The sequence below is a fragment of the Dermacentor variabilis genome, chromosome 4 (genome assembly GCF_050947875.1).
Source record: "Dermacentor variabilis isolate Ectoservices chromosome 4, ASM5094787v1, whole genome shotgun sequence".
NCBI classification, from domain to species: Eukaryota; Metazoa; Arthropoda; class Arachnida; order Ixodida; family Ixodidae; genus Dermacentor; species Dermacentor variabilis.
Window position 1 is genome coordinate 25,122,725 of NC_134571.1, and position 24,538 is coordinate 25,147,262.

Here is a 24,538-nt window from a genome sequence, read left to right on the forward strand (position 1 = left end):
GTTACTCAACTGAATTAGCGCTCATTGCTTTAACTGATCATCTTAAAACAGCCATTGACACAGGTAAATTGGCTGGTACCTTGTTTATTGATTTTTCTAAAGCTTTCGATTCATTAAATCATGACATATTTGTTTGCTGAACTAAACGCTGTTGGTGTCTGTGGTCGAGCACTTTCCCTAATTCACAGTTATTTACATGATCGAACACATGTCGTCTCTATTTCTCATACTCATTCTCGTACCAAACTAACTAACATAGGGGTTCCACAAGGCTCAATACTAGGAACAATTTTATATCTCGTGTACATCAATGACCTTCCAGAATACATACATTACACTTTCTAGTTGTATTTTATATGCTGACGACACAACAATTTATTCTTCTACCACGTGTTTGGAATCGCTAATATCTTACCTTAATGCTGACATGGCTAAAATTGTTAATTGGTGCAGAGATAAATGCTCAATATTAATGCTGGTAAATCAAAATTTGTAATTTTTTCATCCCCGCAAGAAAGTGTACGGGAGAAGCCATGGATTAACATGGTCTGACTTCGCTTCAAGCTGTTGACCATGCAACATTTCTTGGAGTTGAACTTGACAATAATTTCAAATTTACAACTCACATATCTTCATTAACCCTTAAAGTGGCATAGGGTATCAGAATACTAATCAAAGTGCGCCCCTATTTTCCTGTACGTATATTAATTTCCCTCTACTACGCATTCCTTCACAGCCACATCTCTTACTGCATTTCTTCTTGGGGCAATACCTACGTAACTCACTTGGCACCCCAGCAGCACACACAAAACGAAGCTTTGAGACTAATCACTTACAGCCATTTTTCATCTAATGCCTTGCCATTACTTCGCACATATAATATTTGGTCAGTAGTGGATTTAAATAAATATTCTCTTGGTGTCCTGACGTATAAATTTTGTCGAGGAGAATTACCAATTTCATTGACAGCAAAAGACCAAAACCCACATTTCACTGGCACTCGATTCTCACACCCTAATAGCTACCTGCTACCGACACCAAGGATTAACTACAGCAAATTTACTGCAATATTTTTGGCAACATCAATATGGAATTCACTACCGCCCTCCATTAAATCATCTCCTTCTATTCATTTATTTAAGAGGAAACTTCGTCACCACTTGTTGGGAAAGTGATTGTGTTGTCTATTTTACGCTTCTGCATGTGCAATAATACTCCCAGGATCTGCCTTTTATGTGTATACTTTATTGTTATTATTATGTCATGACTTTTTGTTAATACTTTCTGTTTCATAGGATTGCTACTACTGTTAACCGCATTAAGTGTACTTTTCTTTGTATTTATTGTTGGAGGTCCCTCCCCAGTCTTTGACTATGGGACCTCCTAGAGTTACTTTTTCTGTAAAAAATTTTCAATCGCATCAAACTGAGAGTAGGCGTGGAGCAGCACTAAATCAGACGCTGCCCCTTTTCACTTTTTGAGAAAGAGAGATGATCTACGCATTAAAGGCACCAGCAAAATGCGAGCTTGACTCAACGCAGCACTTGTAAAATTGAATGTCCATTTGCACACACTGTCGCCCAAGTAATAATAAAGGCTCTTCTAGGTGTATGTAGCGTGACAAATCGCCCGCTTTGCTTTCTTTTTCCGCTTACGTATGTAAATCTACAAATCCTACTAATTAATTAATAACATAAAGGCTACTGATTAAACTGATTAACGTTTATTTAATGCCCAGCCCTATTATAAATATAAACAACATGAAATACTTAAGATACAATATTTTGAGTGAAGAGCAGAAATTAAATAATCCTAGTAAGGTAAAAACCTTTATTAGAATGCAAGTTTATACAGTTATTACCACTCTTTGATAATTAGATACACTAATGAGTTATGTACACAAGAAAGAAGAAAGAATTGAACACTAGCCAAATATTGCAATAATTTTTGCTCTGAAGGTTACAGAATTGTTAATGTCAGCATTGTTATCAGGCAGGCCATTCCAATGTTTAATGGCATGTGGCAAGGAGACGCGTTAAATGGATTAATCCGACCAAATATGTAAGGGATGGATGAACGTGTGGCACAGTGGATGGGTGCTTACTATGAATGCTTTTATGTGGCAGACAAAGCAAAGCTACATACTGGCATGATTCAAAAGAGGGTAGTGACAATGACAACTGAATGCTAGTTACAGTCGAATTTGGACTGTAATCTCTGGCAATAAAAAATGCAGCATGGTTTTGGATGGAGTTGAGAATGTGGATTAGTATGCCTGGTGAGGTGAGCAAATTATTGCCAAGAATTCTAGCAGGGGTTAGACAAATGTCTGATACGCAAGCTTTCTCATGAAGGAAGGAACACCACGAAGGTTGCGTTTTAGTTAACCAAGGTGCACAAAGAGTTACCTCTTATTTTTTCAATGATGGCAGACCATGATAAGCTTGGTGTTAGGATGCCAAGGTACTTGTATAAAGATGCGCAGGCAACGAGGATGCTGTCAAGTACCTAGCTGAAGGTGGAATATGAATGTTTACCAGTAAATGTCATTAGTTTACATTGATCAGTATTCAGGGTCATATGCACAGCTAAGCACTCATTAGTTACACGATCAAGGTCTTTTTTTAAAGGGAGATGTGATCAGCGGGTGAGTGGATTTGATCACAAATAATGCGATCGTCAAAGAATAGTCAAATGGTTGACACAATTTCAAATATGTCATGACTGAATATTAAAAAGAGTAAGGGTTCAAGGACATTTCCCTGTGGTACACCAAATGTTATGCTACTGAGAAGGGAGTAGTGGTTATCAATGATAGTGATCAGCTTTTTAAGTGACAAAAGATTCCTTACCCAACATATTATTAATGATTTGAGATTTAAGCATGAGAATTTAGCTATAAGGTAACAGTGAGCAATGCAGTGAAACGCTTTAGAAAAATTTGTATATAGGAAATCTGTCTCAATGTGTGTGCCCATGTTTTGAAAAAGATCAATAGTAAATTCAGTTAGTTGTGCCTCGCATGAGTCTTTTCCTAAAGCCATGCTGAAATTTTTAAAAGAAGTTTTTACTTTCTAAGCGGTGAACGGCATTAGAAAATGATATGTTCAAGCAATTTACAGGGAACACTTGTTAGTGATACTGGTGGTAGTTACAGTGCTCGTCACCACACTTGAAGATGGGCATGATTCTGTAAACTTTCCAGCCATGTGGAAGCTCCCCTGTGGAGAGTGACTGCTGGAATATAGGCACCCTGCAATGCAGTTTGCAGAACAGGCCGTGCCATCTGGCGGCCGAAGCAAGAAGCGTGAAGGCGTTCCAGGCAATCGCGCGCGCTGAGACCCTTTGCTGCCATTGCCTCCGTTGTTCAGCGTGCGCTTTTAGAGCTTCTGTCTTTCGCACCCGAAAGAGAACATGTGCGCCTGTTGAAGGTCCGATGGCGTCATTGGACTCGTGTGATCAGCCCCCTGCCAAAGCTGTGAAGAAGAAAAGTGGGCGGAGGTACTGCTCTGTAAAAGACTGTCACAGTCGTGAAGGGACGCCAGGCGTAAGGCTGTACGCCAGGCATAAGGCTGTATGTTTTTAGTGCAACTGCTTATGATACCTTCACATGAAGTGGGAGAAGTGGTACACAATGGTCATGTTTTTCAACTACCTAATGGTTTTCTACCATTGTCAGCTATGTATGAATAAATCTGACATTGAATGTTGCACAGCAGGAGTACAAATTGTGAACTGTTTTCTTCCATCACGTGTGGCAAGCAAAGTCTGGCACTACATGCAGATCCCAATGAACACGTTTTATTTTGCTGCAGCAGGCAGAAGCCAGCTGAAAAAAAACTTCTCAAGGCCTGGTATCACCTCTTGCAGAAAGGAGTCATCCCTGCCAACATGAATAGTTAGGTGTTCTTTCTTCGAGTAGACAAAAAAAAAACATTTTTTTACATTCAGCAAGTACATTAAAATTTGCACTTGGGTGTAATATCTGTGCGACTTCTTAAGTTTCGGAAGCGGCGTCCTTTCCGTAGTATAGATGGCCGAAAGTATTGGTCGAGGCCGTCAACCGACTTGAAGCCGCAATGCAGAACCCGCGACATCGCGGGTGTTGGCGGTCTCTCACTGGATGCTGACAAGCGATAATGGCAAATCCAAGAGTGAAGGTTGCTGCAAACGTAGCAGAACGATGTCCACAGAAAAAGCTAGCGCGTTGCACCGTTCAGAAGCGTTGAAATCACGGATGCGCGACCCACGGGAAGCAATACCGGCAATGCAAGCACGGCGGCAACAACGAACGGAGCGCCTTCGTGTTTGGCGACACCTCCGTTGGTGGCGCAGATGGCAGCGCGCTGGTGGCGCCGCCCGACGATTGGAGGGTGCCTATATGGCTAAGGATAAAACTGAAAGGGAGGACTGTATGTTTTAAGATATTAGAGTTAATGCCATCAAAGCCACAACTAGTAGATATCTTGAGGCTACTAATTAATTAAGCAATGCCAGAGGTTGTTATAGTAATAAGAGCCATGTACTGATAATCTAATTCTGCCGGTAACAGCATATTGGAATGGTTTTCATTTGTGAATGTGGCTGTAAAGGAGTTGTTAAAAACCGGGGCGCAATGCTCCCGTGCTACAGGCATACCGAAATTATGGCCAGTGGGGGAATATCAGTGCAATCTGAAGGGAAGAGTGTTTTCCAGAAATTCTTAGGGCTATTATCAGCATGATTTCCATTCTTGACAGGAAAGTAGAGAGGGCAGAGTTCTCACAAAAGGAAGCAAAAGAAAGAGAGATGCCGATTACAGTTGTGGGACAAAGATACGTTCTATAGTGGATGAACTGTTTTAAAAAAAGAGAGTGTATGCCAAAAAGTGAAACTCTGGCAGCACTGCTTATGCTTCGAAGGTCTCAGAGGCGCAAGTAAGTGCTTTCCTCTCAAAGAATTGAAGCTCTCAGATGGAACAGAGACCCCACAGCAAGGGCAAGAGTCCACTGTGGCCACTCATGGTGAAGCCCCTATTCCTCCCTTCCTACAATGGTTATATGTCACTGAACTTAAATAGAATACACCTTGCCATCCTAACTACTACTGCCCTAGTAAAAAATGTGCAGTATGCAGTGTGCTTATGAATGAACATTTTAATGATATCATGTGGGGATGCATGTAAAGCCCCTTCTTTCATTTGCTCTTGCATCAGCTGAGCACAAATACACACTGTGGCACTGCAATGTACAGTGCTGAGCGATTGAAACATGATAGTCAGACCGCATGGCTGTTGGCACTTTTTGCGCCATTGGGTGATCGCTGGGCACACTGAGCTGATGTATTGTGGTATATGATGAAAATAAAGAGATGTTTTGAAGGATTGCAACTGAATTTGGTCCCTGGCAATAACCCAGCTTTCATCGGTGGCGCAAAAAGTTCCAGTTGTCATGAGGTCTGAGTATCGCATTTCAATCACCGAGAACTGTACAAACACATACATTGTACACAGAAAAAGAAAATTGAAGCTTATATGCACTTTACAAAGTGCAACCATGGGGCATATCTACAGACAATATGCCAACATCATTGGACAGATCTAAAACAACTTCCTACACACATTCCATCATCAAAAATATGCTTAATGCGGCTTGTTTCACTTCAAGAAAACGATTTTAGGGCTGTGAAATATTTTAGGACTCCAAAACCAGGCAGGACCAAAGGACTAGGCAGGACTAAAGGACCAGGCAGGATTTCGTAAAGGCTACTCAACAACAGGCCCTATTAGGTGATAATCAGGTGATAGAGAAATGTGCGGAATATAACCAACACTTATATGTAGCTTTCATTGATTACGAGAAAGCGTTTGATTCAGTCGAAACCTCAGCAGTCATGCAGGCATTACGGAATCAGGGTGTAGACAAGCCGTATGTAAAAATACTGAAAGATATCTATAGCGGCTCCACAGCCACCGTAGTCCTCCATAAAGAAAGCAACAAAATCCCAATAAAGAAAGGCATCAGGCAGGGAGATACGATCTCTCCAATGCTATTCACAGCGTGTTTACAGGAGGTATTCAGAGACTTGGATTGGGAATAATTGGGGACAAGAGTTAATGGAGAATACCTTAGTAACTTGTGATTCGCTGATGATATTACCTTGCTTAGTAACTCGGGACCAATTGCAATGCATGCTCACTGACCTGGAGAGGCAAAGCAGAAGGGTGGGTCTAAAAGTTAATCTGCAGAAAACTAAAGTAATGTTTAACAGTCTCGGAAGAGAACAGCAGTTTACGATAGGCAGCGAGGCATTGGAAGTGGTAGGGGAATACATCCACTTAGGGCAGGTAGTGACTGTGGATCCAGATCATGAGACTGAAATAATCAGAAGAATAAGAATGGGCTGGGGTGCACTTGGCAGGCATTCTCACACCACGAACAGCAGGTTGCCATTATCCCTCAAAAGAAAAGTGTATGACAGCTGTGTCTTACCAGTACTCACCTACGGGGCAGAAACCTGGAGGCTTACGAAAAGGGTTCTACTTAAATTGAGGATGACACAACGAGCTGTGGAAAGAAGAATGATGGGTGTAATGTTAAGGGATAAGAAAAGAGCAGATTGGGTGAAGGAACGAATGTGAATTAATGACATCTTAGTTGAAATCAAGAAAAAGAAATGGGCATGGGCAGGACATGTAATGAGGAGGGAAGATAACCAATGGTCATTAAAGGTCGCGGATTGGGTTCCAAGAGAAGGGAAGGGCAGCAGGGGACGGCAGAAAGTTAGGTGGGCGGATGAGATTAAGAAGTTTGCAGGGACAACATGCCCACAATTAGCACATGACCGGGGTAGTTGGAGAAGTATGGGAGAGGCCTTTGCCCTGCAGTGGGCGTGGCCAGGCTGATGATGATGATGATGAAATATTTTGGATTTTTCTCAATGCCAACAAACGCAAGTAATTAAGGCAGAAATAGTCAATAGCCATTTTTCGTCAACAAAAGGACTGTAGCAACAGAAATTAAAGCTTCGAAGAGAATCCAGCTTGTGCTACTTATGTGTTGAGATGTTCAAAATGGTCAAGCTGCCTACTGTATCACTAAATTAAACAGTGCGACCGTGAAGCTTTAAATGTACTAGTGTTATACCACCACCACACGGACATCTTTGAGTGTACTTGAGTCAACTGAAATTGAGACCTATATGTCATTTTCAAGCATATTGTTACGGTGGCAAAAGAGAACAAGGTCGTCGACGGTGAAGACGACGAAGTGGCAACAGCCTCTTGGGATCCTTGGCTGCTGTCTATATGCACCTTGTAAATACACCGTGAAAATAGTTTTATACATGTGACATTTTGGTCGACGTGCGGGGTACGTGACTTCACCACAAAGCTTCGCAGCGGACGTCGCACCCAGCCTACGACTATGCTTCCAGTGGAAGGCGCCGCATCTGCAGCAGCAATTCCAACTACACATACCCATTATATTGCTCTACCTCAGCTGCAAGAGCCCGGCAAGTTCACCGGCCTCGATAGTGTCGACATGGAAGAATGGTTGAAGATGTATGAGCACGTCAGCAAAGTGAGCAGGTGGGATCCGACCATAATGCTGGCCAATGTCGTGTTCTACCTCAACGGAACACTGCGAACGTGGTTTTACACACACGAGGAAGAGCTAACCAGCTCGAACTTGTTCAAAGAAAAGCTGTCCGACCTTGTTGGTAATCCGACCGGTCGACAACTAGCTGCCAAGCAACAACTCGCCACGCGTGCCCAAATTGCTACCGAGTCGTATGTCTCCTACATTCAGGACGTCCTAGCCCTCTGTCCTAAAATTGACACGTCCATGCCAGAGGCGGACAAGGTTGGACCCATTATCAAAAGCATTGTGGACGACGCATTCAACCTTCTGGTCTTCAGAAACTCCTTCCGCACTGCAAAGGCCCTTACCGTGTTCTACGTCAAGTGACCAATGTCACTTGCGAGATAATCCCCGAGACCTCCGTCATACCACCCGGTTCCACATCACCTGATGTCGTACAGGTCTCTCGGCTTAAGCCTTACTATGCCCTCACCGACGGCTCCATCTGAAGTACCGGGACTGTGCTTTTTCTGCCAGGGGTCGTGTTACGGTGGCAAAAGAGAACAAGGTCGTCGATGGTGAAGACGACGAAGTGGCAACAGCCTCTCGGGATCCTCGGCTGCTGTCTATATACACCTTGTGTGTACACTGTGTAAATAGCCTTATACATGTAAACAATATTTTGCTTTGGTTCTGCTGTACTCACATATGTTTTGTGCTTTAGTCACATAATATAATTTTAATGCCAACTGCCTTATACAAGAATCAAAGCTAATCATCTGGCAGAAGCATTACTGTATGAAAGTGAAATTAACTGCTAACATTATCATGAACACTCTTTTAAGAAACTTGCGGGGAGTTGAATATCTAAAAGAAAGTCATAGAGTTAAAGCAACAAGACAAAACCTTTATCACTAGGTAGGCAGTATCCTAATTACAATGTAATAAAGAAGTGTTTTTACGTAGTTGGCTGCTCTGGTATACAGCAAATGTTCCCAGAAGCTCCATAAAGCTCTAAGGCTTAGCCATTGTGCAGGTTTGAATGCTATGTAATAATTTATACTCAACAATTAATTAGCTCTAAAAATAAACTAGCACACCCCAATATTGTCATGGAGACCTGGTGCGCAAATCTTAATGTGACACTGTGACCACTTTTTTTGCTTCTGTCTCTTTTCTGACTTGCCAATCTCCCACCCACACTGAATCTGACCAACTGGACATTCTAGACATGTCAGCCCCTAATCCAGCCTAACTTGATATTTCCCTTGAACATCCTTTCAATGTCATGTTGTCATAATAAAATTGTTACTATTGTTCTACAGGCCCCATCACATTGCTACTGCGTTGTCCCGACATATACTATGGCACCAAATTGCTGGTCGCTACACAGTGAGGACGCTTATGTTGTTCCTTTTGCACTTCAGATTGACACAACATGCCACTCAATCAGCCTCATCATCAGTTTCGGCAGACAAGCTGCCTCACAACTGAATGCATAAACCAAGCAAGTCCTCTGGCCAGTGGTAGGATAAGTTTTTCCATTTGTATTTGTACAACACATGTATTTACACTATTCACAAAGAAACAATTCAAATAATATGCACGCATGCACGCACCTGTAGAAACTTGGATTCTCTATAAACTTCTTGTCTTCCTGCTTTGGCTAGTGTAGGGGCTGCCCCTTGGATTTATCACACACTTCAGCACTTACACAAGAAACAGTGTAGGAAGTGTAACATCACTGCCACTCTATGCCTAGGAGTTTTCACTGTTGTATGAAGTGGCTGAGCTTTGTGGTGAAGAACCACTGTGAGTGTCCTCCAGTTGAGCACAGACATGCTTCTGTTTCCCTGCGGTGTCTGCTGGTTTCTCTGGCTGGCCTCTGCTGGGCGGATGCCTCTCTTCAGGCTCATCTTCTTCATCGACAGCATAGAACACAGTGTTGCACGCTGCAGGTGACAGCAGTTGAGAGCGTCATAATACAGCTGCATTGTTTCGCAAGTATAATGGTGCAACTTCAGCTGGTGATCTTAAGATGCCCTTATCTTCAATGCAACAACTACGTAAACACAATAACTAGATTAAATGCAACGTAAATCATTCTTTTATTCATTCACTGATTAAACGCTGAAGAAAACTGGTGCGATGAAGAAAGAGTAAGAGAACTACCAACTTTCTCGAAGTGAACTTGCCGCTGTCAACGAGAACTGCAGTCCATATATTAGCTTCATCTACCTGATTTAAATTAACACATTCCTTTATTCCGGTATCACTACGGCGAATATTGCCATTCTGTTCTATGACAGATCGTAACACGTGTTTGGCATGGCTCCCGATAATCAGTAATAAGAAAACAAGCTGCGCAACATCAAAAGGTAAACAGGATATGTACTCACCTGTGAATGCTGCTGTGTACTGCTGTGATAGTTTCATCTTCAAGAACCTGATATATATATAAAAAAAAAAACGTATGATACACGGTGCGCCCGACTGCATTGTTCCTCCAGACTGTTTATATACATGTATAGCACCTCTGCACGCGTACAGAAAAAGCTTTCTTACGCACCTAATTCGCTTGAAGACAGAATCCAAGTCTTTCTTGAGATCAAACAGGAGCTGCGTGTGCTTTTTCAAGTCTTGGCTAGCGACGGCGAAGCGGGTTGCAGAGAGTGCGTTGCAGTTGATCAACATCTCATTTGTCTTCTCAAGTCTCCCTAGCCTGAAAGTTGCGGTCGAAAAACACCAAGTAGGTGCATTAGGATAAACTATCGCATGCGCTTGCCACTGGGTGAGGTAAGAATGTGACATAGAGCGAAGTAGTGAATCATAACCGCTATTCATGCAGCTGTGTGGCTGCATATAAGTAATAAAAGGTACACACATCTACAGAGGCTACACATCAATTCAGTACGAGCGTCGCAGAGTTTCCACGCCTAGCTTAGGATCGCATCTGCATCGAAATCATGAATACACATAATACTTACACTTGCTTCTGACACTGTATTATAGACTGGATGTCTTTGTGATTAACTTGATTGGCCAGCGCATGAGCAATTACATCTGCCGCAGGCGATGAGCAGCAGCTGAAATCAACGTGCGCCATTTTGAAGCAGTCGCCAAGACAGCCAAGCTACAGTAGCCACTGTAGCCAAGCTAGCAAAGCCGATGTGACGGCTAAGTCAAGTACAGAATTGCCACTGATAAAAAAGAATTAAAAAATGCAGACACCAATTATAGGTGTGATTTCTTGTACCCCTGCTTTTTATTACTACGTTGTTAACGAGTTATACTTATCCTGGATGGCAGCAGTGCCAGCTTGTTATAACTTTTTGGTTTCGGTTCCAGAACACCATCGCATGGCTGGTTCTGTCGTTGTTTCTACGAGTTATGTTACGCGTCAGGCCCACAGCAAATAGAAAACGCGAGCTAATTGTTTCCTAGCAAGAAAACGCAATGTTGTCATGATTACACTCACCGGGCAGCAAAGGGTGGCTCTCGAATGAGCAGTAAATGCACGGCCTACTAGAATATGCATACCTGATCAGCAACAAGCTATACATTGTGACGAGCTATGTACCTATTATGATACTATTAACTGCTGTCTACTATAGTATTACCGTGGACAAATATTTGTTAGGATATATAAGAATTATTCGAGAGGGCGGTATATCGACTGAGTAATGGACTGGCAAATCTATGCGACGTGCGTTTATTATTATCGGTCTCAGTCGCAAGGCTGACGGTGAATATAGAGCACGATTGCTAAATGAAAAAAAAAAACTATATTGTCTGACATTTTAAAAAAAAAGGAAGCAATTTAAAAAAAAAAAATTTGACCCGGACGTGATTCGAACACGCAACCTTCTGATCTGGAGTCAGACGCGCTACCGTTGCGCCACCGAGTCCGACGAAGGACAGGTTTGTTAAGCACATATTTATAATAAATACAACACCAGCTTTTGTTCTGATTCATTTATCGAAATTTATTTATTTGCGGAAATTCTAGGGAATCCCTGCGAGGCGAAAATGTTGGTGGCGGCTGTGCAAACCGCTCAGCAGCAACTGCTGCGGCAGACATTTCCGCGACTTCGGCGGCCACGAAGTCAGGATTCAATACCAGCATGCTGTAACGGTACACTTTTCTTGCGAAGTAAGCCTGCAAATGAGATAGCAGTCAGTGTGTTTCAGGATGGTCTACACATTAGCAAAGCATAAGCGCAGTTGGACATTATTTCCGAGGAGAACCTAAGCAATCCACTCTTAAATTCAACTTTATGGCGCATGTTCGTATTGAAAAGTTGAAGAAGAGCCAATCTTGTTCCATTTTTTTCTACATTTCCAATACAGATGGAAATAACTACCGTAAATATAAATATTCAGATGCAAGTCAACACTGCATCTGTCCCTCTTTCCTGCCTTCGCGTTTCCGTTTGACAATCAGCAGCAGAGGCAATGCGTTTTATCGTGTAGTACGGCGGCTTTATTCTTTCTTTTTTTTCTTTCCCCTATGTTAGAGAAACGAACTTTCCCAGTTCACGTGAAGTATGCACGCTAGAGCGAAATGCCAACACACATATGGAGCTTAGCTTTAACCACGAAGGAAACTGGTTCCGATGGGAAAGATTCACATATATGGTACATGGAAATGCACAAGAACACCTGACTAGCAATTATATTTAATCTTTTTAATTAACAGAGGTGTTGGAATAGTGAAATTTCCGATAGACTTAAACCCGATATATTCGAGAAAAACTCCAAGAGAATGTCAACTTGAACATCAGTTATTACTATTATTATTATTATTATTATTATTACTATTATTATTATTATTATTATTATTATAACCACAGTGAAATATTAACTAGCGTGGAGTCCGCTTGAGGAAAAAAAGAAGAGGCTTCTTTCTGCATAATTTCACGCACACAAACACACACACACACGTGTGTGTGTGTGTGTGTGTGTTGCCGTTCGCAAGTGGACGTGTTGCGACAAAGCTTGTTAGTGAGAAGGAACTGCTTTTAGTTGTCTGGTGCAGCATGAAAATGACAATAATGGAACAAGGGAACAGCATGTCACCAGCTGTTTATTGAAGAACCGTTTGCTACAGTACCGCACGTTGTTTTAAAGGGGTGTCGGTAAAATTTGCGTGCATAATAAATTGATTCACCTAAATCGAGCAAAAATATCGAATACAGGGTGCAGTTACCAGGGCAGACGGTGTATGGGCCGAGGCGTAGCCAGGGGGTAGCACACCGGGCAAGTAGTTCTCCACACCCTCACAGAACGCCCACTCCAACCCCAGAGATTCCTGTGCATGCGGCCAGCAACCACTCCCTTCCTCTCACCCTTCCCGTCTCCGGTACTCGCTCGCTATTCGGGCCCGTTTTGTTTTGCTCAACAGGGTGTTGAGAAACGACCCCTTCACTGGTGGCGCCCGATAGAGTCACTAGTGACTAGCGCCTGAGGCTGTGCAGCGCCGCTCGATCCCGCTACATTCATAGAGGGTTGGGGCTTCTACGCTTTCTTCAATCAGGAGCGCAAGCGCTAGGTGGAGCGCTTGCGCTCCACCTAGATCAAAGGGGTTGAGTAACGCTCTTTCTTGCTGCCCTTGTCTCGCCATGCCACTTGTGGACCTTACGTGTCAAACGCAGTGGCGCCATGGCCGAGTAAGTGTGAAATTTCTGCAACAAATTGCACACGTGTAGGCCTTATGACTCCTGATATGATGAGCAACGGACAAACGTACTGCTGAACTACGCCTCTCTGAAAGCCGCGCGCAAGGGTAAAGTTCGGTCCGATTGCATCATACGTGGCGCGACGCCCCATGCAAAGGGCCCTCGCTTCGCTCCCAACGGAATGGCGACCAACCTCCCTACAGACCTGGGCGTTATAGCGAGACACTGCAGTGCTGCGACCGCCAACGAGCTCTGGCGGTCACTGTACGAATTCTTGGGTGATCCTGAGGCTCCAGCCACTGGCACTAGGCTTCTTCATCTCGAGCGTACCAGCGAAAGCATCAGACCCCATGATCTAGATAATTAAGTCCCCCACTGTTTCCCTTACCTTCTCACTCGCACTACTTCCCAATCCAATTCACCGCAGCCCTTTAAGGGCAAAAATGTGAATGAAGAGGTGTAAACTACAACAACAACCACATATACATGCTCGATCAATGGCTTCTTTCCGCTACACAGCCTGTTCTCGACAACCTTGCGTTCAGCCACACGAGGTCGTCACCGCTCCTAAGCACGACGCTGCTAGCGACACCTTATGGCTCTCGTGGTGTGACGTCGTCTGAGGTTCCGGGTATAAAACAACCTACGCATCAGTTTGACTTCTAAGGGCACGGCGGACACAGCACTGCCATGGCGCTAACCAAGCGATTACTTTGCCTTGTGCAGGGTGTCTTCGGTTTTGTGACGATAGCAGCAGGAAGCACGCAGCTTTACCATTATTTATTCGACGATGGATCACAGGCTGTTCTCGACAACCTTGCGTTCAACCGCACGAGGTCGCCACCGCTCCTAAGCACGACGCTGCTAGCGACACCTTATGGCCCTCGTGGTGTGACGTCATCTGAGGCTCCGGGTATAAAACAACCTACGCATCAGTTTGACTTCTAAGGGCACGGCGGACACAGCACTGCCATGGCGTTAAGCAAGCGATTACTTTGCCTTGTGCAGGTCAGTTGTATTGATATTTCATTTCGTGCTGACTGTTGTTGTATTGTGGTCCTGCAGTGCCCTACACAGTATCTTGACTTTGCGCACAGCTGTGTGAACGTCTGTAGAATTTTACTGTGTGGCGACGTGCAGCAAAACCTAGGCCCCACTCAGAAGGAATTTTTTTAACTGCTAGATGGGCAAGCTACCCTTCGTAATGAGATGGTGGAGTTAAAATCTCAACTTGTAAAAACTGAGAATGTCATTAGTGAATTGCATCGTATGTTTGCTCAGTTTGAAAGAAAGCTCTCTGAAACCTTAGCTATGCGAGACCAGGCAAGCCAAGTACATTCATCACTTCAGTTTATAGAACATTCCTTAAGTTCTCAGACTAAAAAATTTACAGACCTCGAGGATCGAAACAGGCGGTCTAACCTTGTTATACATGGCATTCCACAGGGCCCAAATGAAAGGGAAGCATTACTGAAGGAAACAGTAGTTAAGGAAGTCTTCCGAGATAAAGTGGAGGTGAAATACGATTGGATAGGGCATATCCACCGGTTTGGTAAACAATAAGGCAAAATGCCTATCATATTACATTCATAAGACTATAACCAAACTAAGATAATATTAGAAAATCAGTTCCAGTATTTTCATTCATAATGATGATTCGGAGTCAACATTAAAGAAACGAAAACTACTTTGGAGCAGCGCAAAGCAAGACAAGCAGCAAGGAAGAAAAGTATTGATTCACGATAAACTTAATATGGACAGAAACTTATATATCTCAGATGGGAATCAAAATATAAAAGTAATAATGACATATCGCCGAAATGATCAGGTAGACAATTGGCGGGAGACTGCCTTTGCATGGAAAATGCTCCGCCTGTTAAGTATGAGCGCCCGCAGCATTAAAAATATCACTGAGGTATTGGAATTACTCCTAATGCAGCACGATGCACACATAACTATTTTAACAGAAACGTGGCTTCATACTGAAATATCTGATGACGACGTGTTTCCTCCTTCTTAAACTGTTTTCCGCATGAATCACTTAACTAAAGGTGCCGTAGTAGCGGTGCTTGTTAGAAATCAAGTGGATGCTATACTGAATGACATTGTATTTGAATGATTGTGCATCAAGCTCTCTTTTTGTCGGCAAACGTTTATTCTATATGCTTTATACAGACCTCCCGACGCGGCTTCGGAATTCCTAGCCAAATACAAGCACGCATGCACCAGCATAAAAACAAGAAAAAAATTTTGGCTGACAATTTTAATCTCCCTGTTATTAACTGGGATCAGTTTGATACCGAAAATGACGCGAATGTTATCCTCTATATAATGTTAGAGCACAATATTATCCAAGTCGTAAACCATCCGACTCGTGTGCAGTTCTCTTGCAGTTCTTGCAGTTCTGTTTTAGATTTAGTGTTTCTTCTCCACTGTATTGCTGATTATACTGCACATATCGAACATGGGCTATCCGATCACAATTAAATCAGTCAATGTTTCTTTGCCGATTTCTTGAAATGAAGGGCGAAAAGAAACTCCTGTATATTACTACAAAGGTTACTCACGTGCAGATGTGTCATTTATTGATCACTTAGAGGCATGTCCTACTGATTTTGATAGCGGTGATGTTGGCGTTTTGTGATGACGCTTTAAGAGTACATATATGTGTCGGTATTGCATTGATAAATTTGTGTCGAACAAACGAAAGTACACAAGGAAAGGTCGTGGATGGTGCGAGACATCACCCATTTAAAACGCGAAGTGAAAAGATTAAAAGAGAACCACGCATCACTTAACATCATAGCGCACACCAACGGAATACTTGCAAGTGCATCGCATCGTTCAAAGCAACGTTATTTCAGTACAGCGCTACCAAGCTTTATTAAAACCGATAAGACTAAATTTTGGAACTACTTGAGTAAGAAAAAGAAGATTTCACAGATTTCTGCTAACGCGGTTATTTTTAACGAACAAAGAGGCATTGCCGAACAATTCAATATACGCTTCAACAGCGTATTTTCTGCTGTAGCTGATGGCTTTCCCTCTACCACAGACACTGCAATTAGAAATTTTTCAAATAGTATCAATTACCCTGGAGTGCCCTCAATGCTACTTGAAAACTAAAACTTCTTCTGGACCCGACAACATACCATATTTCATGCTTCCTTGTCGTGTTCGAGATGGCCCAAGGACTGGACGGCAGCCGGTGTGGTGCCCCTTTTTAAGAAAGGCGACTGACTAAATTTAGAAAACTACCGCCCCATCTCACTAACGTCAACTTGCTGCAAACTAATAGAGTATATTATTGCAAAAGCCATGAACGAGTTTTCTGAAGAGAATAAAATTCTAACCAACTCTCAACATGGTTTCAGAAAGGGATATTTTACACTAACACTAGTCACAGTCATTCACACTTTGGCTTCTTCTATTGAAAACAACAACCAAATTGATTTAATTTTTCTGAATTTTAGTAAAGCTTTCAATAAGGTACCTCAATCCAAACTAATATTTAAGCTAAACAACTATGGCATACCAGAACTACTTGTTTCTTGGATCGCTGAATACTGAAACAATCGCGAACAGTTCGTGGATTTAGTGGGCATCACTTGGCCTGTCTTCCAGTTAAATCTGGGGTACCACAGGGAAGTGTACCGGGTCCTTTGTTGTTCCTCCTGTACGTGAATGACATTGTTGATGTAAAACCGAAAGTTGAAATAAGACTATTTGAAGACGATTGTGTCTTGTTTAAAGAAATTACCCACACTTGTGACCAAGATGATCTAAATGAGAGCCTCAGTAAAATTTTCTATTGGTGCAATCAATGGGGGATGACCTTAAATGTTGAAAAAATTGTTTTTCTTCCCATTTCCCACAAGAAAACATCTTTCTCTTTCTCTCTCTCTCTCTTATAGTTATATGTTAGGCTCTTCTGCACTTAAATAAATTCCCAGCTATATATATTTAGCAACCTGTCCTGGAACCTTCATGATCAAAATATATCTTTCTCTGCTTCCCGTAAACTGCGCATTCTCGAATACAAGCTTAAACACGCCCCATCCTCTGTTAAACTACTCGCCTATTACTGCTTTATTCAACCGAAGCTCGAGCACGCCTGTATTATCTGGGATACCTACACTCAATGTAACAAGGAAACGTGAACGAATCCAAAGACAGGTTATCCGGTTCGCTTACTACAAATTTTCGACATTCGACTCTCCAACGGAACTAATGAGGCCTAATAGTATTACTACACTTGCATCACGTCGAAAAAAATTACGGATGGACTTTCTTTCTCAGTTACGTAATAACAAACTGGCACTGGACCCGGCAGTATTGTAAATCCACTAATAACGAGGCCTACTCGAACATCACCAAAATGCTCCAACCCCTTATTTTGCCCGAAGCAACGTATTTAAGTACTCCCTTTCCGCGCACCATTAACGATTGGAATGACTTGCCTTTATAAAAGTTGTATCAGCATTGTTTACTTTTGGTATCAGCCTTATTACTGTATTGTTGCACCATTTTGTTGTATTAGCATTGTTTTACTTATTGTGACCTAATATTGTATTTTATCCACCCTGCATGGACTTCGTGACCACAGTATGTATTAAATAAATAAATAAATAAATAAATAAATAAATAAATAAATAAATAAATAAAGTTATTGAAAACGAGGCTTAATTAATATGAAATACGGGTGTTATATTGTTCAGGAAAGGAACGTGCTATTCTACAAGGCAGGGACGTACGGCAGTGATGTGGCCGCCTACTTATTTCTGCTGCGTTGTCTTCTACGATCAGCCGAGTCGCCTGAAATGCGTGCCATCGATAAATGCGGCCCTTCGATACCCGCGTACGGGCCCGCCTCACCCCTGCTGCTGACGCGACTACTCGCCGTTCAGTCACTTCAGTCCACATGTTCAGTGTCCGCATTGATCGCTTTTGTTTAATCACGGAACACTGGCGCTATCTGCAGTGGCGCTATCTGCAGTATCTGCTATCTGCGGAAAGAGCGGCGGAGGGTATAAAATAAAAAAAATAATTATGGGATTTTACGTGCCTAAACCACTTTCTGATTATGAGGCACTCAGGAACTTTGGGCCACCTGGGGTTATTTAACGTGCACCTAAATCTAAGCATCACGGGTGTTTTCGCATTTCGCCTCCATCAAAATGCGGCCGCCGTGGCCGGGATTCAATCCCGCGGCCTCGTGCTCAGCAGCCCAACACCATAGCCCCTGAGCAACCACGGCGGGTGGAGGGCATAACAAGTTGCGGCTATCGACAGCATATAGCGCCATCATGAAACCATAAATTATTCTGGTAAGCGAATCAACTTTGGCGTGCATTTACCTTCACTAAAACGAATAACCCGGCAGTGGCGACGAATGGTCCAACTAGCGGCATCTGCGTATAGGAGAAAGATCCGAGGTTAGGTGTTCCCTGTACTGATCAGGCAAAAAACAAACAAACAAAAAATGGCAGTGTCCTTCTATATTACTTGACATGCGATTACAATAATTGGGGATATATATGTACATGTGTAACCTCATAAGCAAGAGACGTGCTGTGGCTGAGACGCCATACTTTTACTCTCAAGCACACGCACCTCTTCGTCATCCGCTTCTCCAGCCATCGCGTTCTTCAATCGTCACACCTCTCCCACTCCCCTCGAGAAAGCCTCAGTTCAAAAGGTGCAAAATAACGACGCAATTTTCTGACATGAACAATGTCGCCATCTCTGCCTAAAGGTGCCACCGAGCGGTTGATCTCATAGTTCAGTGGCAATACCTCGCGTAGAATCTCGTAACCATCCATGACGGAAGTTAACTTGCCGTTGTTGGGATGCCATGGTGTCTCGTACTGAGTCACGTACCGACTTAAATGTCAAGCGGGAGCGGCGTCCTATCAAAGATTACTTTGTTCTTATTGTGGTTAATAATAATAATAATAATAATAATAATAATAATAATAATAATAATAATAATAATAATAATAATAATAATAATAATAAGAAGAAGAAGAAGAAGAAGAAGAAGAAGAAGAAGAAGAAGAACGAAGTAATCTTGTTGCGGTTAATATCATTAACAGCAGTTTTCCTTACTTCCTCCACAATTCATCTCGTTGCTTCAATATGGCTAGATGAGATGCAATTCCATACATGATGTAAGAAGGTGCGTAACCAGTAACTTCGCGAGGTGTTCTATTGTATTCGTCAATGACATACGAGAGCATCTTAGTCCAAGTCTCCTGTGGTTCATCCTTGATCTTGCATTGAAGTCTGGTGACTATGGTTTGATTTGTCGGCTCGTTCATACCGCTGCACTATGGATTATGAGGCATTGTGAAGAGTTGATGTATTCGGTTTATGCTTTAGGAACTGCTTAAGTTTCTCTGCTGTGGACCCTGTTCTACGACCTGAAAGGAACTTCTGTGGTCTGCCGGCAGCAAAAGTGCTTTTTAAGCATGACATGTAGGCGTCACTGGCTTCATTTTTGTGAGCGAAGGCCCATACAAAGCGAGCGGCATGGCCAATGACCAAGTAGATATTTTTGTTGAGCCGTATCCAGAAAATTGCGATATCCAATATCGCTGATGATATTGTCTGGCTTAGTAACTCAGGGGACCAATTGCGACGCATGTTCACTGACCTGGAGAGGCAAAGCAGAAGGGTGGGTCTAAAAATGAAACTGCAGAAAACTAAAGTAATGTTTAACAGTCTCGGAAGAGAACAGCAGTTTACGATAGGTAGCGAGGCACTGGAAGTGGTAAGGGAATACAGGCAGGTAGTGACGGCGGATCCGGATCATGAGACTGAAATAATCAGAAGAATAAGAATAGGCTGGGGTGCGTTTGGCAGGCATTCTCAGATCATGAACAGCAGGTTGCCATTATCCCTCAAGAGAAAAGTGTATAACAGCTGTGTCTTACCAGTACTCACGTACGGGGTAGAAACCTGGAGGTTTACGAAAAGGGTTCTACTTAAATTGAGGACAACGCAAAGACCTACGGAAAGAAGAAGGATGGGTGTAACGTTAAGGGAAAAGAAAAGAGCAGATTGGGTGAGGGAATAAACACGAGTTAATGACATCTTAGTTGAAATCAAGAAAAAGAAATGAGGGGGGGGGGGCATGGGCAGGACATGTAATAAGGAGGGAAGATAAACGATGGTAATTAAGGGTTACGGACTGGATTCCAAGGGAAGGGAAGCGTAGCAGGGGGCGGTAGAAATTTAGGTGGGCGGATGAGATTGAGAAGTTTGCACGGACGACATGGCCACAATTAGTACATGACCGGGGTAGTTGAAGAAGATGGGAGAGGCCTTTGCCCTGCAGTGGGCGTAACCAGGCTGATGATGATGATGCTGATGCTGATGATGATGATCCAGAAAATTCTCCAATGGCGCCCACTGCAAGGACATCAAAAGATTCTTCAGCTCGAAGCAGTGACTCAAGTGATCGGTACTTCTTTGCTTTGGTCTTGCATTTCTGGCATGTGTCACAATGTCGAATGTAGTTGGCGAAATTGGCTATTATATCTGGCCAATAGTATTGTGAAGACAGGAGTGACAATGTCTCCTTCACGCCAACATGCCCAAAATGTTGATGAGCGTTCCTAAGAATGGTTGGGCGCAGCTCATAAGTCACGTACATCTTCCTTTGGCCTTTCTTTTTGACAATGTCTACGCCGTTTTCTAGCGAGTACGTTCCTCTGGGGCGCTCATTATTACATTTCTGAAGATCTGTGAGCGAGAGAAGCTGCACAACAGGAGCTCTGGAAGGCGCATCAGCTTCAATATTGCTTAGCCTCTCTGAGGTTTAATGTTCACCTCCTACATTGACAACGTTAACGACCACCGAAAGAGCCGACCTTGAGAATTCTTGACATTCTTCAGCCACAGCAGCGCAGTATGGTCCGTTACAACAGTGAAAGCCTTACCACGAAGATAACAATGCCACTTATCAATCGCATCTAGATGACAAGACGTCTGTGATGGCGTAGTTAACTTCGTGCTTGAGTAGCTTATGGGAATGATAGGCAACGGGATGTTCATTGCCTTTGTCATCTTGCTGCTTCACCACGGCACCAATCCCTTCACCAGATGCATCGCGGTATACAGTGCATGGTTTTGAAGCGTCGCATATGCGAAGCACTGGTTCTTCAGTTCTGCGCTTCTTGAGTTCCAAAAAAAAAAAAAAAAATAGGCTCTTCCGCATTCCGCGCCCATTTAGTGTCTTTGTGGGACAGTTTTGTGAGAGGAAGAGTGATATCGCCGAAATGACGGATGTATTGACGGGAAGTGCTTACGTTGCCGAAAAGATGCTGGAGGTCTTGCTCTCGGTTTGGGTGTTGGACAATTGACTATCGCGCAACAACGTTGTTTTGCTTGTGTCACAGTTCCTTGCGAAATTTTGTGGCACTAATACTCGATGCTGGGCTTGGCAAACTGACACTTTTCGCGCTTCAGTTTTACTCTCGGCCTTAATAGCTATCAGTAATACATCGGGTTGTTCCAGATTGTCGTCAAATTTATGTGAGTATACGACAACATCGTCAAAGTAGTTGATTACATTATTGAGCTGATGTCTTTCTATTATCGATTTTATGGCTCTTTCAAATGTAGCAGGAGCCGTTCTTTAACCCGAACGCCGTCCCCAGCCATTCATAATGACAATTTGTCATGACAAATATAGTTTTCGGAATGTCATCAGGATGCATTCCGACATGCCAGTATCCGGAGGTTACGTGAAATGTGGTAAAAAAAGAAACGTTGCATTTCCCAAGCGGTCAAGAAAATAGTCAATCCGTGGAATTGGCTGACAGTCGAACACCCTTACGGAGTTCGGCTTGCGGTAGTCAACACATAAACGCCTGCGTCCCTCGTCTTTCTTTTCCGCTAGAATGACCGGTGCGGCGGGGCGGACAATGAAGGCTTCACAACAACTTCCTTAGCAAGAAATGCCAACTTGTTTGTCCATTTCTGCCTTGCCTGCTTGCGAAAATCTGTATGGTGCTCGATGAACTGGAAGAACATTGTTAAGTGCGATCTTATGTTGTTCAGTAGAGATGCATCCAATATCCGCCTGGGATTTCGAGAATATAGCTTCACGCAAAATTGCCCCGCGCGGCAATTTTGCGCGTATTCGCAGGTTTCTTTCACGCTCGGAAAAGCACTTCTATGTAGCACGTATTGAGCAACAGAAAGTTGTATCGGGAGTTTTTCATGTTGCTCTGCAATTTTTGTCATTGACATTTTTCATCTAATTATAATATATGAGAAGTTTATTAATTAAGGCTACTCATGTAATTAGGCGGAATAAAAAAAATAATCGAAGTGTCGTCAAGCGACGGCAGACATTACCTTGGTTGTGTCCAGCTACGTGACATATGCATATTTTTAAATCTTGGTGCATGATAGTATTGGCACACTGTATAGTCATGTTATAAGAAGTCAACAAACAGTGATCCCAAGGACAGCATAGGGAAAATTATTTGTAGTTCTTATTTGAATTAAAGAAATGCTGCTCTTGGGTGTCATTGTTTGTTGGCTTCTTATAAGAGGACTAACAAAAATCGGGCCCCTCCGTTTCCTTTGTTCTCATTCATATATACATATATAGCAAAATGCTGTGTAGCTGTAGCTAAACGCACCACACCAATTCGATCACGGCCGTTTTGCTTCGCACTAGTTAGGCTATACGAGTACGCGGCGTGTATCTCTTTTTCCGGGTTCGCTCTCCACGGGCGCCCAGAACGCATGTCGATCGCTCAAGGCGCTTCGCGTAAATGCTCACTGCACTCACGAATTGCGAAAACGTTCATTGCTGATTTCTTTCTGCGAAGTTGCGCAGACCAACATCCGGGAGAGCCCTATATACGACTCGCTACTCGCAGACAGTCACTCGTATACACTGCTATACACGCTATGCGCAGGCGTTTTGCATGAAAGGTGGCAGCATCAGCACTGACGTTCTCCTTGTTGCTCTTCCAGATGGCGATGGCGACCAGGGTCAGAGCGTGCGCCACGGTTGTGAACGAAGACCACCACATGTACGCCAGCATCGGGACGCGCGAATTCTGCCGCCACCAGGGTGCGCCCGGGAGTGATGCGGGAGGAAAAGAACAATAGAGGCACCGAGTGAGATCAATTGATTTGCAATATAATACTGATAGAAAAACGTCGCCTCGTTTTTACTGCTTTATTGTGCATCATTCGACCCAGTAATAATGTTGTGGAGCTTCCGTCCTCGAAAGCGCAAGAAATAATCAATCACGTTACCTTTTATTGCGACCAGTTCAAAACACGCGCCAAGTGCAGCGCCGGCTTTGGATGTGAAAAATAACTGCAGATGAAAAAAAGATTCGTCATTTCGTCGAACCCTGCTGTGGCGTTCTCGTGGTGCCAGATACCATGGACGCTTACAACGCATACTATACGGCCGTGCTGCCAAAAGCCGAGTCCATTCAGCACTCAACGGGACAAGAAGAGAGAGCATGGCCGGTCCGTAGTGTTTTCTGGAGAAGTAAACAATTGGAAGGACCAATTTGGCGGATTTTGGCGCTCTGCGCTTGGCTAGCCTCCTAAACGGTAACACTTCGATCCTAGCGTAAAGGCTGAGGAGCGATGGTGAAGGTACATAAAAGGCGCTGTAATTAATTACTTGTGGCGCTTTCGAGGAATTCAAACTGCGTACCGTAATTATGGAGTGGACAACTACCTAATGAACAGTGGTGGTCCAACCACGCCATTTGCGCCATTTTGCTACAATTCGACTTGCTTGCTCCTGGCTGCGCCCATGCACTAAATTGCCATTTGCGTCAACTGCTCAAAAGTGCGATATTTTCGCGTTTTCATGGCAATACAATGTTTTCAGCAGGGTTATACAACTACAACCAACGACGTATTTTTTGGATGCCTGATTTTTCGGACATTCCCGATAATTCGGACGCCTTCGCGGCACCGCCACGGTGCCCTGTAGAGTCAATGTATAAGAACGTCTGAAATTTCAGACGCAAAAACTTTCGCCCTTTGATTTTCTGGGCTTTCTGCCATGGCCACAGGTCCGAAGCAGCATTGATCGAAGTTACCCCCGTCGCCATTCTTATTATATCGCCGCCTCGAACAGGCGCTCTCGCACGCAGAACAGACCGGCAGCTGTAGCCACCACCGGGGCAACGCTAGGCCTAATTGCTTCGACGTTCGCTACCAAGCTTGTTGCTATTCAACGCCGTGTTTTTCATTAAAACAATTCGCCGCTGTTAGCAATGGCGCGGACTCCACCTTTGTAATCCTCGC

The 24,538-nt window shown here is 43.4% G+C and overlaps 2 protein-coding genes and 1 non-coding gene across 4 annotated transcripts in view; 1 reads left to right on the top strand and 2 right to left on the bottom strand.

The window, feature by feature from the left end:
- Positions 1–24,538, top strand: part of LOC142578827 (GSK3-beta interaction protein) — a 613,414-nt gene that overhangs the window by 566,489 nt on the left and 22,387 nt on the right. For both annotated transcript variants that reach the window (XM_075688443.1, XM_075688444.1), the window contains exon 2: positions 23,234–23,380. In XM_075688443.1, the coding sequence (XP_075544558.1) occupies positions 23,349–23,380 (32 nt within the window). In that variant the 5' untranslated portion in view covers positions 23,234–23,348. The remainder of the gene's footprint in view (positions 1–23,233; positions 23,381–24,538) is intronic.
- LOC142578821 (kxDL motif-containing protein CG10681) lies at positions 9,079–10,679 on the bottom strand. The gene is made up of 4 exons (XM_075688426.1): positions 10,547–10,679; positions 10,129–10,281; positions 9,959–10,005; positions 9,079–9,511 (listed from the first exon to the last, which is right to left on the bottom strand). Exons 1-4 carry the CDS (start codon positions 10,663–10,665, stop codon positions 9,318–9,320), a joined length of 513 nt encoding a protein of 170 aa, XP_075544541.1. The 5' UTR covers positions 10,666–10,679; the 3' UTR covers positions 9,079–9,317.
- TRNAW-CCA (transfer RNA tryptophan (anticodon CCA)) lies at positions 11,396–11,467 on the bottom strand. The gene has a single exon. It is a non-coding gene; the product is annotated as a tRNA-Trp (tRNA).